At 43.7% G+C, this 14105-nt stretch overlaps 1 protein-coding gene across 1 annotated transcript in view; it reads right to left on the bottom strand.

Moving 5' to 3' along the window:
- Positions 1-5816: 5816 nt before the first annotated feature.
- Positions 5817-14105, bottom strand: part of RASGRP3 (RAS guanyl releasing protein 3) — a 58953-nt gene continuing 50664 nt past the window's right edge. Inside the window, exons 14-17 of the mRNA XM_054162367.1 lie at positions 11116-11152; positions 8553-8678; positions 7663-8027; positions 5817-6527 (exon numbers count right to left, since the gene is read on the bottom strand). Of these exons, the coding sequence (XP_054018342.1) occupies positions 6519-6527; positions 7663-8027; positions 8553-8678; positions 11116-11152 (537 nt within the window). The 3' untranslated portion in view covers positions 5817-6518. The remainder of the gene's footprint in view (positions 6528-7662; positions 8028-8552; positions 8679-11115; positions 11153-14105) is intronic.

Below are 14105 nucleotides of genomic sequence, written 5' to 3'. Positions count from 1 at the left end.
TTTTGCTTCTGCCAGCTGTTGTTGTTTTTCCTTACTCTATTGTTTCTTCGTAGTGTGCTGTGACTTCTTTGTTCTCCAGAGAAAACAAGCTTTGTGTATGTGGAGAGAACAGCTTTGATTAATGAAAGCAAACAGCCACTGTAGTGTTATTGTCTGCATGATACTCTGATACTTACTGTGTTCCTAACATGATTCCTGCTGCACTGGAAGGAATCTCTTAACTGGAAGATGGGAGAGGAGACATCAGTTATGGAGATGATTAGGCTTGTGGTGGATCAGATATTTGTGCTTGCTTTCTTTGTGCATCATTGATCCAGTGGATCAATTAAGTAAGCACTTACACAAGGGAACAGTGTTCTTTTTAACCATAGTTGTTCTTGCTGCTCTTCTTCCATGTGCTTTAAACATCTTGTTCTGGTTTTCCATTTGCCTTTCTCTAGCAATGTTGCTTTCCTAAGGACCTTGCTTGCATTGCCCTTTCATTCCATCTATTAGATTCACCCTGTCTCAAGTATTGTCATTGTGCAGTAAAATAACTAGGGAGTGGGGACACACTTGCTTCCCATGTCAGGCACATCAGGATGTGACTTAAAATACCATGATCTATATGCACAGTGGCCATGGATGGGTTTTCCTTGCAGGTCTAAGGACTAGGTAAAAATTTATTCCTTCCTGTGTGCAAAATGAGGGAAATGGCATCACACAGAACTTACTGCCATGCATCACTCACCCCAGGAAGCCTTTTTGGTTGTAGCCATTCCCTAAGTAGTTTATCATCTTTAGGATTGGTGTTGGCTGGTAACCCCTAGCTTGCTTGGCGAGATTCATCTATTCTTGTAGTCAAACCTCTGAAGTGTACAGCTTCATGCTGATGTACCATTGCAGATGGTGGCTTTCAGAAGGGCTTCTCAAGCTATGGGTTAGACTTCTCAGTGGTAGTCTGTTTTGATGTGATGGGAGCTTTGACTGCGGGTCTCCATTAAAGGGCCCCAACCAATCTCTGACCTAATGAGAGAGGAGACACTTAGCAGTCATGTACCTGAGACAAAACTGGGAATAAGAAAAAAATAGAATAGAAAAAGCAAGGCTCTTGTCAGTGTATCGTTATAAGCAGTATCTGGTGCTTGAAAAGTGCTGTGGCATAGAGGTATTTCCCATAATGGGTTACGCACCTGGCAAATAACTATAGTGACGTGAGAAGAGTTGAGTGCGCAACAGAGGGTTCTCACTAAGATCTGATGATTCTCTTGGGTGTCCAAAAAGTTCATGTTGGTTCTTAAGAGTACTAGAAGTTAATCCATCTCCTTCTTAGGTTAATGAAGGCCAGCACATGCACATGATTATTCTTAGTTCTGCCATATTTAGGACTGCAGTAGAGAGTGTGTTGTTGCTGCTAAAGACTGACAGGCTTGTGATTCTGCTGCTTCTTTGAACTTAGTGATTGTTCCTTGGAAAACAGGGATGCTACAGAAGTATGTATGCATTTTTAAGATGCTGTGATTTATCAGTCCCAAACAAGATGACTCATGCTAAACTGCAAGCTTGCTTCATCAGCCTCCTAACGTATTCATAGGTTAGACTCACAGCAGTGTTATCAGAGAGCAGCAATACACCAAGGTGGATGTGAATTTCTGTTTCCTCTGGGTAGGCTCTCAAAATTCTCATATGCTTGTTTGTTCCTGGTTGTGCCTTTCCAAAGGGACACAAACTGAAAAAGCAAGTGCTATTACCAGCTGTAAACATTGCTGCCTTCTCTCTCTGGCTGAAAATAAATTGCGTCTCTAATGGCTTAACAAACAAGGGTAGAAGGGAAAAAAATACTTTCGTTTGTGTTTACTTTGTGCTTTTTACAGCTCTGAGTGCTGTCAGTGTCATTGTTTCCCCTTTATTGTCCAGTAGTTTCCCCTCTTGTCCACGTGGGTCTTTCCCACAACAGAGGGGAGAATAACAAGTATAAAAAGTAGGAAAACTCTATTGTATAGGCAAAGAAAGAGGGAGTCTGCCTGTGCTGTGGACAGGTGGAAGGTCAAAAGTCATTTTCACACATGCAACAGTGATGAAGGTGATAAGGACTCTCTAAACTTCCCAGCATTAGCTTAACTCATGGAAAAAGCAGACTTTTTGGCTAAATTGCTGTGGTGGTTTGAATACTGCCCCGGTGGCAGCCTTTTGCTGATGACTTGTCTGTTTCCTAAGACCAGATTGTCAGCAGCTGTAAACAGCACTTCAGAGTTCAGCACACAGATTTTTCCAATGACTTTAGCCCGTTGGCTGCAATGCTTATTTTGTAAGTCCAGTACAGATCAGTGCTGATAACTCAAAAACTTGTTCCAACATTACATCTATTTCTCCAGTGTCCCTGGGTGGGCCAATTCTGCTGCCAAGACTCTCTTGAGAAGTACACGGAGCTATTTTACGTGCTGTACAGAAGCCCGTCAGCTAACAGGTTGATGCTGAACAAAGCAAACCTTGCTTCCATTGTTTTTTCCCATGATGGTCATGGAACAACAAGCCCTTGCTTCTCCTGCCTCTTGTGTCTCCATGAAGTCTGCATTCAATCTCCTTCCTTCCTTTCTTCCTTCCTCCTCTGCTTGGTCTCCATTGGGATCTCCTTCCATTATTGGTGTCAAGGAGGGAGGGAGAGCTCTCTTACTGTACTTCCCACACTCACTCCCCATCTGTTTGTTATTTATTCTCCAGGTTTGTTTTGGTTTGGGTTTTTTTTCTCCCCCATGTCCAGGTTCTTTCACATGCAGCTATTTCACATTCAGGTGCCTAAAGCTTCTGGTAGTAGTGTCCCAGGCTGCAAGGACCCTCCTGTGGCTGCTCAGACTGTCTCAGCCAAAGGCTGCCGGTCTCCCAGTGTGGAAAACCTTGGAGGCTGCATTAGGGTATACTTTCACTTTGATTTCCAGAGAGGAATCCTTCCATAACAGTCCACAGAGGTGCCAGCAGCCAGTCCACTCCATTTTGGAAAACACAACATTTTAGGCAGGAGCTGCAGCTCAGGTTTTTATCTTCTGTATTGAAGGGAAAACAGCTCACCTTTCCCAGCTGGGGAAAGTCCATGCTTCTTCAGGGTAGCTCTGGTCAGAGTGCTACCGTCCCCTCCCATCTCCACTCCCTCAGACTTCACCTATCTGAGGAAGGCACCTCTGAGAAGATACTTTCCTTCTAGAAAGATGTTTCTTTATGAAGCTGAGATTTATTTTCTTTTTTTTTTTCTGTCCAGCCCAAAAGCTGATTAAGACTGGGGAGGGGGCAGAGGAGGGCAAAGCTTTGGAACTGCAGGGAGCTGCAGCTCAAACCTGGTTTTATATTTCACTGAGGGAGACAGATGTCCCCTTGACTTCTTGTGTATCACTCAGGGCTACTCCATAAAGGTGACAGCAAGGCTGAAGCTCCCTTCTTTACAGTGGAAAGCTTTTCAGAGGTTTTGCACAAGCACAGAAAGTCCTAATAGGTCTGGCTCAAACAGGCAAATTATTTCTTATGGGGTCTATCCAAGCACTTGCATTTTTCACCTGCTCTTGTTGCTGGTATTCATTGGGATTTGCAGATCAGACTGTACATTTTGATGTTGTATTTCTTCTCTCCCATCTGTGGTGGCTTGTGAGGGTTGGGGTTTTTTGTTTGATTTTTAATAACCCCTTCTTCTCCCACTGGTTTCTTAAAAGATCCTGAGGCAGAAGAATGGATGTATGACGATGGAAGTATCCAGCTTCATTTGGAATTGTATCTCACTTTAGCTACTTCTTGCCTGGGGAGGTGGTGGAGTCACCATCATTAGAGGTATTCAGGAGAAGACTTGATGGGGTGCTTGGTGCCATGGGTTAGTTGTTTAGGTGGTGTTGGATTGGTTGATAGGTTGGACGCGATGATCTTGAAGGTCTCTTCCAACCTGATTTATTCTATGTATGTATTCTATGTATGTATGTATTATGACACTTTTCCTCCTGGCCCCTCTCCTGCAATTGCTCTATTTCTAGGAGACAGGATTTCACCAAGACCAGCAGTGGCTCATGACTCAGTCAGGAACTGTGATGGCTGATACATTTTCCCTTTTGTGAAGGTGGGGAGGTGAACAGGAAAATTCTTTGTTGGTTTGCCTAGACTGGGGAGCTAAAATTAGTTTTGTGGTGCAAGGAATAGCCTCACCCCTGTTCAGAGAAAGATGTCAACCTGAAGTAAGGAGATAAAGATCTTTTAATGTCTTTTTTTCTTTTATCAAACTTTTTGATTGGTTGCTCATGCCCTGTCAGTCCTCCCTGCTCAGGTGCCTGCTACAGAACTAGAAGATCAGTGGTCAGCTGCAAAGGGCCTGTTAAGGCTTGGTTTTGTTGGCTTTGCCTTTTTATTAATTTTTGTTTGTTTGTGTATTTTTACATTGTCAGCACCTAACTGACCAAGGCTACCAGGCTTGCAAGAGATAAATGGGTGGAATCTCTCCAGTGGATTGACACTTAAGTAGTCTAATTGCTAGCAGAATGGTCCCCCAGAAAGTGGGAGCTGCTTCTGTGGAAGGCATAATTGTTCTTGCTTGAGCATGAGTCTATGCCTTGATTACTGCACATGGCGAGGCGGTGGGGGGGGAATGTCCTTGAAATGGACTTCCTCTGAGGAACACAGAGCATCTACCCTTTTAGACAGTTTAGGAGAGAAGCTTGTTAAGTATCTTGGAGAGTAAGTAAATGAGAAGATTATGTATGAGAGACATTCTGTCCAACAATGAACTTAAGACAGACATGGTTTGTGGGGCTGATAGAAATAGGAAAGCAGGTGCTTTTCAGAGCAAGCAGGAGCTACAACTGGCTAAAAGCCTGTGTTGCCTGATGCTCATAAAGAAGTTGCATATGAACATATCATCTTTAAAATGTTTAAAGCCCTAATGCAACAGAACCATCAAAACCCTGGGTCGTAAACAAATGTCTGTATTCAGATTCTCTACCACTTCATTTTCATCCTGTGCAAGCTGTACACACCAACAGTAGCTGCACAGTCAGCCTCTTGCGACCTGTCACTTGACCCACCACAGGAAATAAAGACCATAGTCTTGCTAATGCTTGTTCATTTGCCCACAGCAGGAAGAGTGAAGGATGTTTCTGGTCCTCATCCTAGCTTGGAAAACTGTGCTTTCTTTGGTGCTTGTTTCTCATGCATTTATAACACAGTAAGAGCATGTTTGTTGGCTTAGGTTTGGTTTGTTCTTTTCCCTTCTCTCCAGCTTTACTATCATTACTAGTTGTGTTGGAAAACAAGGGAAACCTGCAGGACTCAAGACACAAACCTAAAGGAGGCATCATGTAGTCATAGTGCAGATTACGGTCAGATCACCACAGAGGAGTGCAGCTGTCAGTTTTGCTGAGGTCTGTGAAATTACTCTTTGTTAGTGAGGGTTTGTAACTGATGAAGGGTGCAATAACTTGAATTTTGCAGGAAATCTTCTAGGTTGCTTTAATTCAGAGTCTGTGCTTGCCACACCTATTTTTGTGGGGAGCTGGGGTAAGAAGAATAGTAAGTGTATGCCAATTTGGAGCTCATCTTTCAGGTTTGAACTTTGTGCTGTTTCAGTTTTCTCTCTTTTTCCAGATGAGGACTGTGCTCCTTAAGTCATTAATGCTTCTGAGAAATGTCACTTTAAACATGCTTTCTTAGGCCATTGCAAATTCAGATGCTAGCTCCCATCTTAGCAGGTTACTAATTTGCAGGTAGCTCTTCAGTACATTTAGTCTTAACACATACACATTGCTAACCAGGGGAAAATGCATCAGGTACACACAGACACACACACACTTAAAACTAAGGTGTTTATTACATGCTCATTTTACCATAATCAGTGCTGGCTGAGATGATACCTCTCCATTGCAGTGTAACCAGACAAAAGTATAGTGTCTTGAATTCCTTCAGTCTCAGCCACATGATGCTTGTTTGAAGGATCTCCAGTCTGGGAACCAGTATCAGTGTGCTGAACACAAATAAGCTCATTGTAGCAATGTAAACTTGGCCAGAATTCAAAACCCCAGGTGTGCAGAGAGTTTCAGTGTAGATGACTGAAAGGTTTGTGCTTGAGATGTAATAGACATACACACCTACTTCTTTCCATTAAAGATCACTATAAGCCTCTGGAAAAGTGTTATCAGAGGGCTGTAGATGCTTGGCTTCTGTCCTCATTGTTGTTGCTGGCAGACATACTGCAATGATGCAGTGCAGTTAAAGGAGGCCAAGTTTATCCTCGCTGGCAAGTAGACGATGTTTCCACAGAAGCCATGCAAGAGAAAACACTGAGTGCAGAGACCCTTTCTGCTGTGTCTGTGCAATGGTCATCCAAATGGCTTACTTGTGAGAAAAATAAATAGTGCCTTATAACACCTTCCAGCTAAGAAAATTGGCTGGTGGTTGGATGTAAAAGTACGAGGTACAGGAAAACCTCTCATGGCCAAATGTGGCCCATGACAGTATGTCAATGCTTGCTGTATTACACTTGCCATCTTCATTTTTCTGTGCTTCATGGTAAGCAATCAGCTGTCCTGTAACCAAAAGAAAACAGGCACTAGCACACTAGCAAAGATGGTCAACAAAAGCATGAGGCTTGGGAGGGGTAAACTATGGGTGATAGCAACAGAAATTGGACCAATATCCTGCCTTCGCCTGAGCCTGTGTATTTAGAATAGGATTAACCAGGTTGGAAAAGACCTTTGAGATCATCAAGTCCACCCTATCATCCAACACTATCTAATCAACTAAACTATGGCACCAAGTGCCTTACCCAGCCTTTTCCTAAACACCTCCAGTGATGGTGACTCCACCACCTCCCTGAGCAGCCCATTCCCATGGCCAATCACTGTTTCTGTGAAGAACTTCTTCCCAACATCCAGTCTAAACCTCCCCTGGAGCAGCTTGAGACTGTGAATATTTCTTAATAGAATAGAATAAACCAGGTTGGAAGAGACCTTCGAGATCATCGTGTCCAACCTATCATCCAACACTACCCAATCAACTAAACCATGCAACCAAGCATCCTGTCAAGCCTCGCCCTGAACACCCCCAGTGACGGCGACCCCACCACCTCCTCAGGCAGCCCATTCCAGTGGGCAATCACTCTCTCTGTGTAAAACTTCCTCCTAACCTCCAGCCTAAACCTCCCCTGACACAGCCTGAGACTGTGTCCTCTTGTTCTGGTACTGGTTGCCTGGGAGAAGAGACCAACCTCCGCCTCACTCCAACCCCCCTTCAGGTAGTTGTAGAGAGCAATAAGGTCACCCCTGAGTCTCCTCCTCTCCAGACTAAGCAACCCCAGCTCCCTCAATCTCTCCTCATAGGGCTAATGCTAGTTCTTGTGACTCTAACATGGAGCTCTGCAAGGGTACAACAGCACAGACTTTGGTCAGGTATCCACCAGGTTATTTTCAAACAGAAAAATGCCCAACTCCTAAGCTTACATACTGATAGCAAGAGCCAACCCTCCACTTACAGTGCTAACAGTAAATGTGCATTGCAGTTTAGAAAATGGGTACCCATGCATGATTCGACATCTATCTGAAAGTAACTCTTCTGCAACTGGCAATGGCAGATTTGAATGAAAAAGTGTCCTGAGAGTCAAAATAAGGTTATGAGAGCTCAGACTCTAGCAGATTTTAAGCTGTCTTGGTTTCTGCAACTTACCTCAGATTCTTGTCTTTCTAGGAGGGTTTCTATTCCATTGTGGTCCTGTGAGTGTTGGGGGGTCTCAGCTTCTAGCTCTGTATCAGCTTGTACATCAGGCTTCTCGTTCTCCCATTTTGCAAAGCCTTTGTTCTTCCCAGCTTTGCCATGAAATTTAGACTTCATTTTGGGGAAAGTATGGGAACCTGAATCATTCCAGCCTGGCTCATGCCAGAGTGGTTCTGTCTGTGTTGCTTGGCTAGTGGTGGCCCTCTGCAGCCGCACTGAAATTTTCCGTGAAGAGCCAGTGACAAGGGTGATAGCTCTGCCATCGAGGTCCTGGTGTTCTGCACCCACGCTAGGAAATTCAAATATTTCATCCTGGACTGAAAGAGAGGGTGAAACTCTTTAATTTTTCTAATTCCAATTCTTTACAAAAAGATACCTTTAAGCCTGGGGCAGTGGGGAGACAGCACTCTGCACGAAGCAGTGGTATAACTAGCAATAGCCTTACACTGCTTGGACAATGATTCTGGCCTTGTGTGCTGCAGACATATCCTTCTTCCTCCACATGCATGCTCTGGGGATAAGGCAGAGCTGCAGCTGTACCCTATGTCCCCCAGCCCCTGACCCGAAATGGCTCATAAGGAGAAGTAGTTTCCCTAATTATGATTTTATTTCTTTTCAGCTGGGCTAGGGGTGCCAGTAGAGAAGGTAAGGAGCCTCAGGCGGGGGACTAAGGCCATTCCTGCAGAAAGGGACATTATAATCTGAACACAAGCCACTGTGCAGTGGAAAGTACATGTGCTGCTTTGAGTGTTGACAGATAGAAGTTAAAAATGGCAGCAAGGACACAGGCCCTTAAAGGGGATTCCAGAAATGGTTTAAAATAGAAACAAAAGCACTCTCACCTGGAGGCAGAGATGGACTGCTAGGCAGAGAGCCATGGTTGCTGCCTACTGAGGTTCCTCTGGAAAATTTCCTGCAGGCTAGCACTAGCAGGTCTCTGCATTGCTTATGACAGTTGGCACCACAGTCTGTGAAGAATGGGAAGTGTCAAGTCACCAAATGGAAATCCACAACTATCTCGTAATCCTTCCGGGCTATTAGCAGATGGATACCAGGAGGGACTTTGAAGGAACCAACACTTTAAAAGGAGGTGTGAAGGGAATTACAGAAATGGATCATTTGGTGTGAAGAGTGTTATCAAAAAATTGGATCATTTCTGTGGCAGCCATTAATAGAAATCTAGCAGCAGATAGGAAAAGGGGATGATACTTTCATGAGAAATTAGACTCAGGGAAGAGACCTGGAATTACTCATATGACCCTGTGTAGGCCATGCATAAAGCTTCTGCTCCACTGCATAAGTGTCCAAAACCAAAAAGAGAAGGATGTGGTTTGGGTTTTGTCCTTTTTTAATTTGACAAAGCAGAACCCATTATGGTAAACACACTTGGTCAGAAGACACTGGATTGTCTAGTGTTCTCTGGAAGGACAGCTGGAGGTCAGCATAGGTTAAAACTAGGCTAAGTAGCTCAGCAAACAACAGCAGCAGAGTAAGCTCTGCAGAAATGTCATCCACCTGGATGGAACTGGCTGACTGCTTGCACACCCAGCCTCTGCTGGGCTTTGTAGCACTGCAGATACACTCATCACTAGGTACATTTATCTGAAGTGTGACTGCAAGGTGGATCTTATCTGCTAGAAAGCGCAGAGGATGTGTGCCCTAAACACAGGCTCTCTCTCCACCATGTCTCTTGCCCTTGTTTGAAAATTTCCTTTGCCATTGTTTCCCTGGTGCTGCTCCATGACCTAACGTTTTGCTCTAAGTGAGCCATTGCCAAAGCATTTTGTTTATAACTGCTAAAAGAAGCTTTCTGTTCGGGTGGCAGCTCTAGCGCGATGCATGAGAGCTCTGGTTTCTCACATCACCTTGTTCATATGAGTAATATAGTACTTTCCTGGACATGGTTTTGTCTGCCCCACCCCCTAAAAAAACCCCAAACATTAAGCTCTTTCTTGGCAGTGGAGAACCCTTGTCACACAGGCCACACAGTATAGCTTTATCTCATTCACAGTGTATGGGTAAGCAGCAGATCTGAAGAAATCCCCTCCTGCACCTGTTAGCACAGTGTCAACATAAGACAGTTCTACGGTCAAAGGCAGAAACTGCCCACAGTAGGTGCTGCACTCTGGTGATGCTGGCATGTGGAGCTGCTGCAGCAATGTGTAGGCACTAATTATATGTGTTGACTGCTTTAAGATCTACATGAGCAGCTCTGCTCTCTTACCCTCATGCTCCATTGCCTATAATTCTGACTACAGAACCGCTTTTGCTCTCTCTCCACCGGCCCATTATTTCAAGCAGTGATGCAGGGCAGAGCTCAGCTTTCAGATCTTGAGTTTACACAGCTGCTGTGACAAAACTCTACATTCCTGTCTGTGTCCTACAAAAAAGTATACACCACAACTAATCCTTTTGGAGCTGCTCAGATGACAGTAATCAGGATAGGTGAATTACATACATTGGTTTAGCCATGAACATTTTCCTCACACTTCTCTGAGGAGCAGATCTTCATGGGTGGAGAAAGAGACAAGAATATGATGTATCCTAAAAAACCCCACCACCCTACCAATTTGTCTCCCTTCTCCTGGCATTCAGTGTAAGACTAAAGAAAAAGAGTGCATATGAACACAACTGTGAAGCCCCACTATGAACATTCCTCTGTGTAAAACTGAGTTGCAACTACAGCTGTGAAAATCAGGTGCCCTTCAGCCACAGCTATGCTGGTTGAGAAATAAAACAGGTCCAGAATATTAAAGCCAATAAGGACCACTACAATGTAAGTTTTGATCTGATTTGCTGAATATGGTGCAAGTACTGCATAAGAAATGAAGTATTTTATGAAAGGAACAGAGAGCTGTAAGAGCTCTACAATTACTATTTTTTTTTCCCCCCAAGTTGAATGTCTGGAAAAGATTTTGCAATGAGATCTGCTGAGCAGTCTATGAATTAACTATTTATCTATTTCTAGCTCAGCCACTACTGCATTGCAAGGCTGGTTACATTTCACTACAGGCATGCAGATGAACCTGACGGATAGCATTGCCAGCAGACCTTTTCCTGACCCCCAGATCTCAGGAAATATATTTCAGGACGTCTTTGTGTTAGGGTGGGGACACTTGGTTTTCCAAGATGCAGTCTTTGCTGGTAGAAAGAGACACCTCATGGAGCCAGTGGCTGCTCTGGCCCTTCAGCTCACGGAAGCGCTGTGTCCCTACTGGTGCTATGTTGCCTAATACAGTGAGACTTCCTAGCATATCAGCACTGTTCATAGACAGTATCAAGTGCAGAAGCATTTATGAACATCTGTATGAACAGAAGACATTTTGGTAAAGAACACAATTGTCTTATTTGTGATAAACCCCACCGCCTTTGGCTTGAAAATCCCCCCCTGCAATATGCATTTACCTTTGCATTTGTAGCCTTGTTTGATTATACCCCAGAGCTGCAAAGAAAGACAAAAGAACGTCAAGGAATCAGAAAAGAAAGCCGGAAGGAAAACAAGGTCACCATGAGGAAGTACCAATGGCTGCAAAAGCACAAACAGGATACAGCTGCTCTTAACACCCTTCCTGTTAGGGAGACCTCCCCCTCTAATTGTGATAAGACTTGTGTGGCTTCCCCCTTATTTCTACTACTTACAGTGGGACTACCAGAGAAGATGACACAGATGACATTTGCTTCCATGGGCAGATGAAAAATTGCTATCATATCAAGCTTACTAATACCAGCAGAGCATGTTTTGCTTCTAGACTAATTTAATATTATCAGGGGTATGGGTGGGAATTGCTATTGTACATCCACTCTCCAGACACATAAATGACCCATGCCATTCAAATACAGCACCACTGGGCATAACAATTAGGTTCTTGGCTCCAATACTGGTCCCCCACCACAGCAATCTGATTTGTTCACCTGACTGTTTACATTAATAGAAGGGTTGAAGACTGAAACAGATGGAAAAGCCACCGAACTGCATCTTTGCCTATTCCAAGAAGCTGACCCTGTTGGTGTATATAGCAACCAAACACTGGACTTCCAGAAGGCAGTCCAACTTCTGGAAAGCTGTCACTGCAACATGAGCAGTATTGCTTGGAAGTAGGAAAACTGCTGGCAAATTCTTATCTGTACACTCAGAAATGGTGTATCTACAACCATGGCATTATAAAATAAGCATTTTAAGTCTGAGGAAGAGAGAGGAAGGGACAGTTTTTCTAGCTCTATCATTAATGATAAAGGAAAAAAAAAAATCAAAGACTCCAGTGTTTATTTATCCTGAACTCATTCAAAACATTACCAGGGAGAGTGAGTACATCCAGGCAGTTGAAACTGCATGTGGCTCCTCATCTTCTTTGCAAGATTCTTTACAAGAATCCAAGCACAATGTTCAGGGGTGGGGAATGCAGTCATTAAAAAAAAAACTGTTCAAAAGGAAGAACTGGAGACTATTCAGAGTACAAAGGAAAGAGTAAAATAAACAAAACAGGAAGATTCTGGGGGGATAAAATCTCACACACTGCTCAACTGACTTTGCAAAGAAAAATGTGGACTTGGAGAAAGCAAAATAGATTAGACAACATGGAGGAATGGTGAATGAAAGAGAAAGTACAGTGGTGGTAGAAGGGTCCACAGAAAGCCTGCTGCTTGCTCATTTCTTGTTAATACTGTATGTATGCACAGTGAATGCAGCTGCTGTGGTCAGGCAGAAACAGTCAAACCCTTCCAGTCTGTTTTGAAAGTGCAGCAATGACTTCTTTTTTTTTGCCAGGATCACTGTGAGAGACATGGATTGTTAGTTCTTTCGTTTGAGTTCTAATCTGTTCCCATTGAAGACTTATCTGTACCTTCCTCCTACTCAACTTTGGCACCACTGTTGTGGTTACACACAGCAGTCAATGCTTAGTTGAAGTGCTGTGTCATGAATTCTGCCCTAAAGTTTTGAATGTCTGACACAGCTTTGCTGCAAAGCCAGCTTGAGCCAGCTCCAAGGAAGAGGATCTGTGCAAATTCAAGTTACAAAGCTCAGTGGGATGGCTGGTCACCTACGCTGCCATGCAGTGCAGCTCAAGCCATGGGATGGAACTGTGACCAGCCATGGGCATTTCAATTTCGTGCTGCTTAATGACATTAGGGTTTAGCTTGACTTTTAAAGTCCATAACTTTTCAAGCAACAGATAGTTTACTGAATACTGCATCCATTGCATTGTCACATCAATTCATCTTGCTGCACTGTGAGTGCACATTATTTTGACAGTGAATCAGTGAAGTAGTTTGAAATTAGGTTTCCACCCGTGGATGAGCAGCACTGAAATGCAGAACAAATAAGCAGCAGATTTTTCAATTGGTTCCTGTCCTATCAGCTCAACTCATCCACAGAACAATGCCAATGACTTCAGTGAGTTGACAGGAAAAAATGACCTTATTCCCATTTCCTGTACAACGTTTGTATTCCTGCCCTGGATGTAATCAGGGAGACGTGAAAAATCCTACAATGGCCAATTAGCAAGCTGATGCAGGAGGAAAATATCTGGTGGAGAGGACATTGCAGGGCAGTCCTTGGGCCTTGTTTTGCTGTGGAAGTCTTCCAAACATGAACCGAGTGTCATGAACACAGTGATGTCTTCCCAAAACTGCAGAGAGCAAGCAGCAAACGGCCTGAAAAAACAGGCTCAGGCCTGTGATTGTCCCTGCTCCATCAGTCTACTGGAGCTGTGAGCTCATAAGCCCACCAGCACACTCCTGAATCAGTATTGACCATCTCACCTCTGAGGTTTTTTGCATTTCTAGCAGAAATAGGTGGAGTTCCTTCTTCCCTGTGGCCAAGCTTGAACAGTGGTTGTGATAGGAACCACAAACAACTGCACAAGACTGACGTGTCACAAAAGAAGTGAGCAGAAAATTGGAGCATGGACAAGAGCAGAAACAACAAAGCTGGTCTGAAAGGAGGCATGGTTTTGCACTTAGCAGTGCTCTTGTTGTTACTTTCAACCAGAAAGAAATCTTACTTTCAATGAGAAAGAAATATTACTTTGTGGGAAAGTTTGTGTGATACAAGCTGAAGATTTTGATGCTGATAGCAGAGGCAGATCTGTACTGGAGAGGAGGAATGATGGTCTCAGTTTACACCCTGTATGTGGGCCACATAAGCAGAGAACATGGCATTCTGCCCTTATTACTTTAGCTGTCTGGATTTGAATATGGGGTGTGTGCATGAAAGTAACCTTTAAATCATGCTAATTCCTTTTCCTTTACTATATTTGTAGTGGAAAAGTTAGAAGAGGTATACAAGCCACACACAAGGTTCACAAAACAATCATTTCCTAGCTATACACAGAGCACCCTAGTAAGTGGCATCTGGTAACTTATGGCTGAGACAGCAAAAAAACCCACCACCCTAA

The sequence above is a fragment of the Dryobates pubescens genome, chromosome 6, assembly GCF_014839835.1.
Source record: "Dryobates pubescens isolate bDryPub1 chromosome 6, bDryPub1.pri, whole genome shotgun sequence".
Taxonomy (NCBI): domain Eukaryota; kingdom Metazoa; phylum Chordata; class Aves; order Piciformes; family Picidae; genus Dryobates; species Dryobates pubescens.
This window is presented reverse-complemented; position numbering and strand designations above follow the sequence as displayed.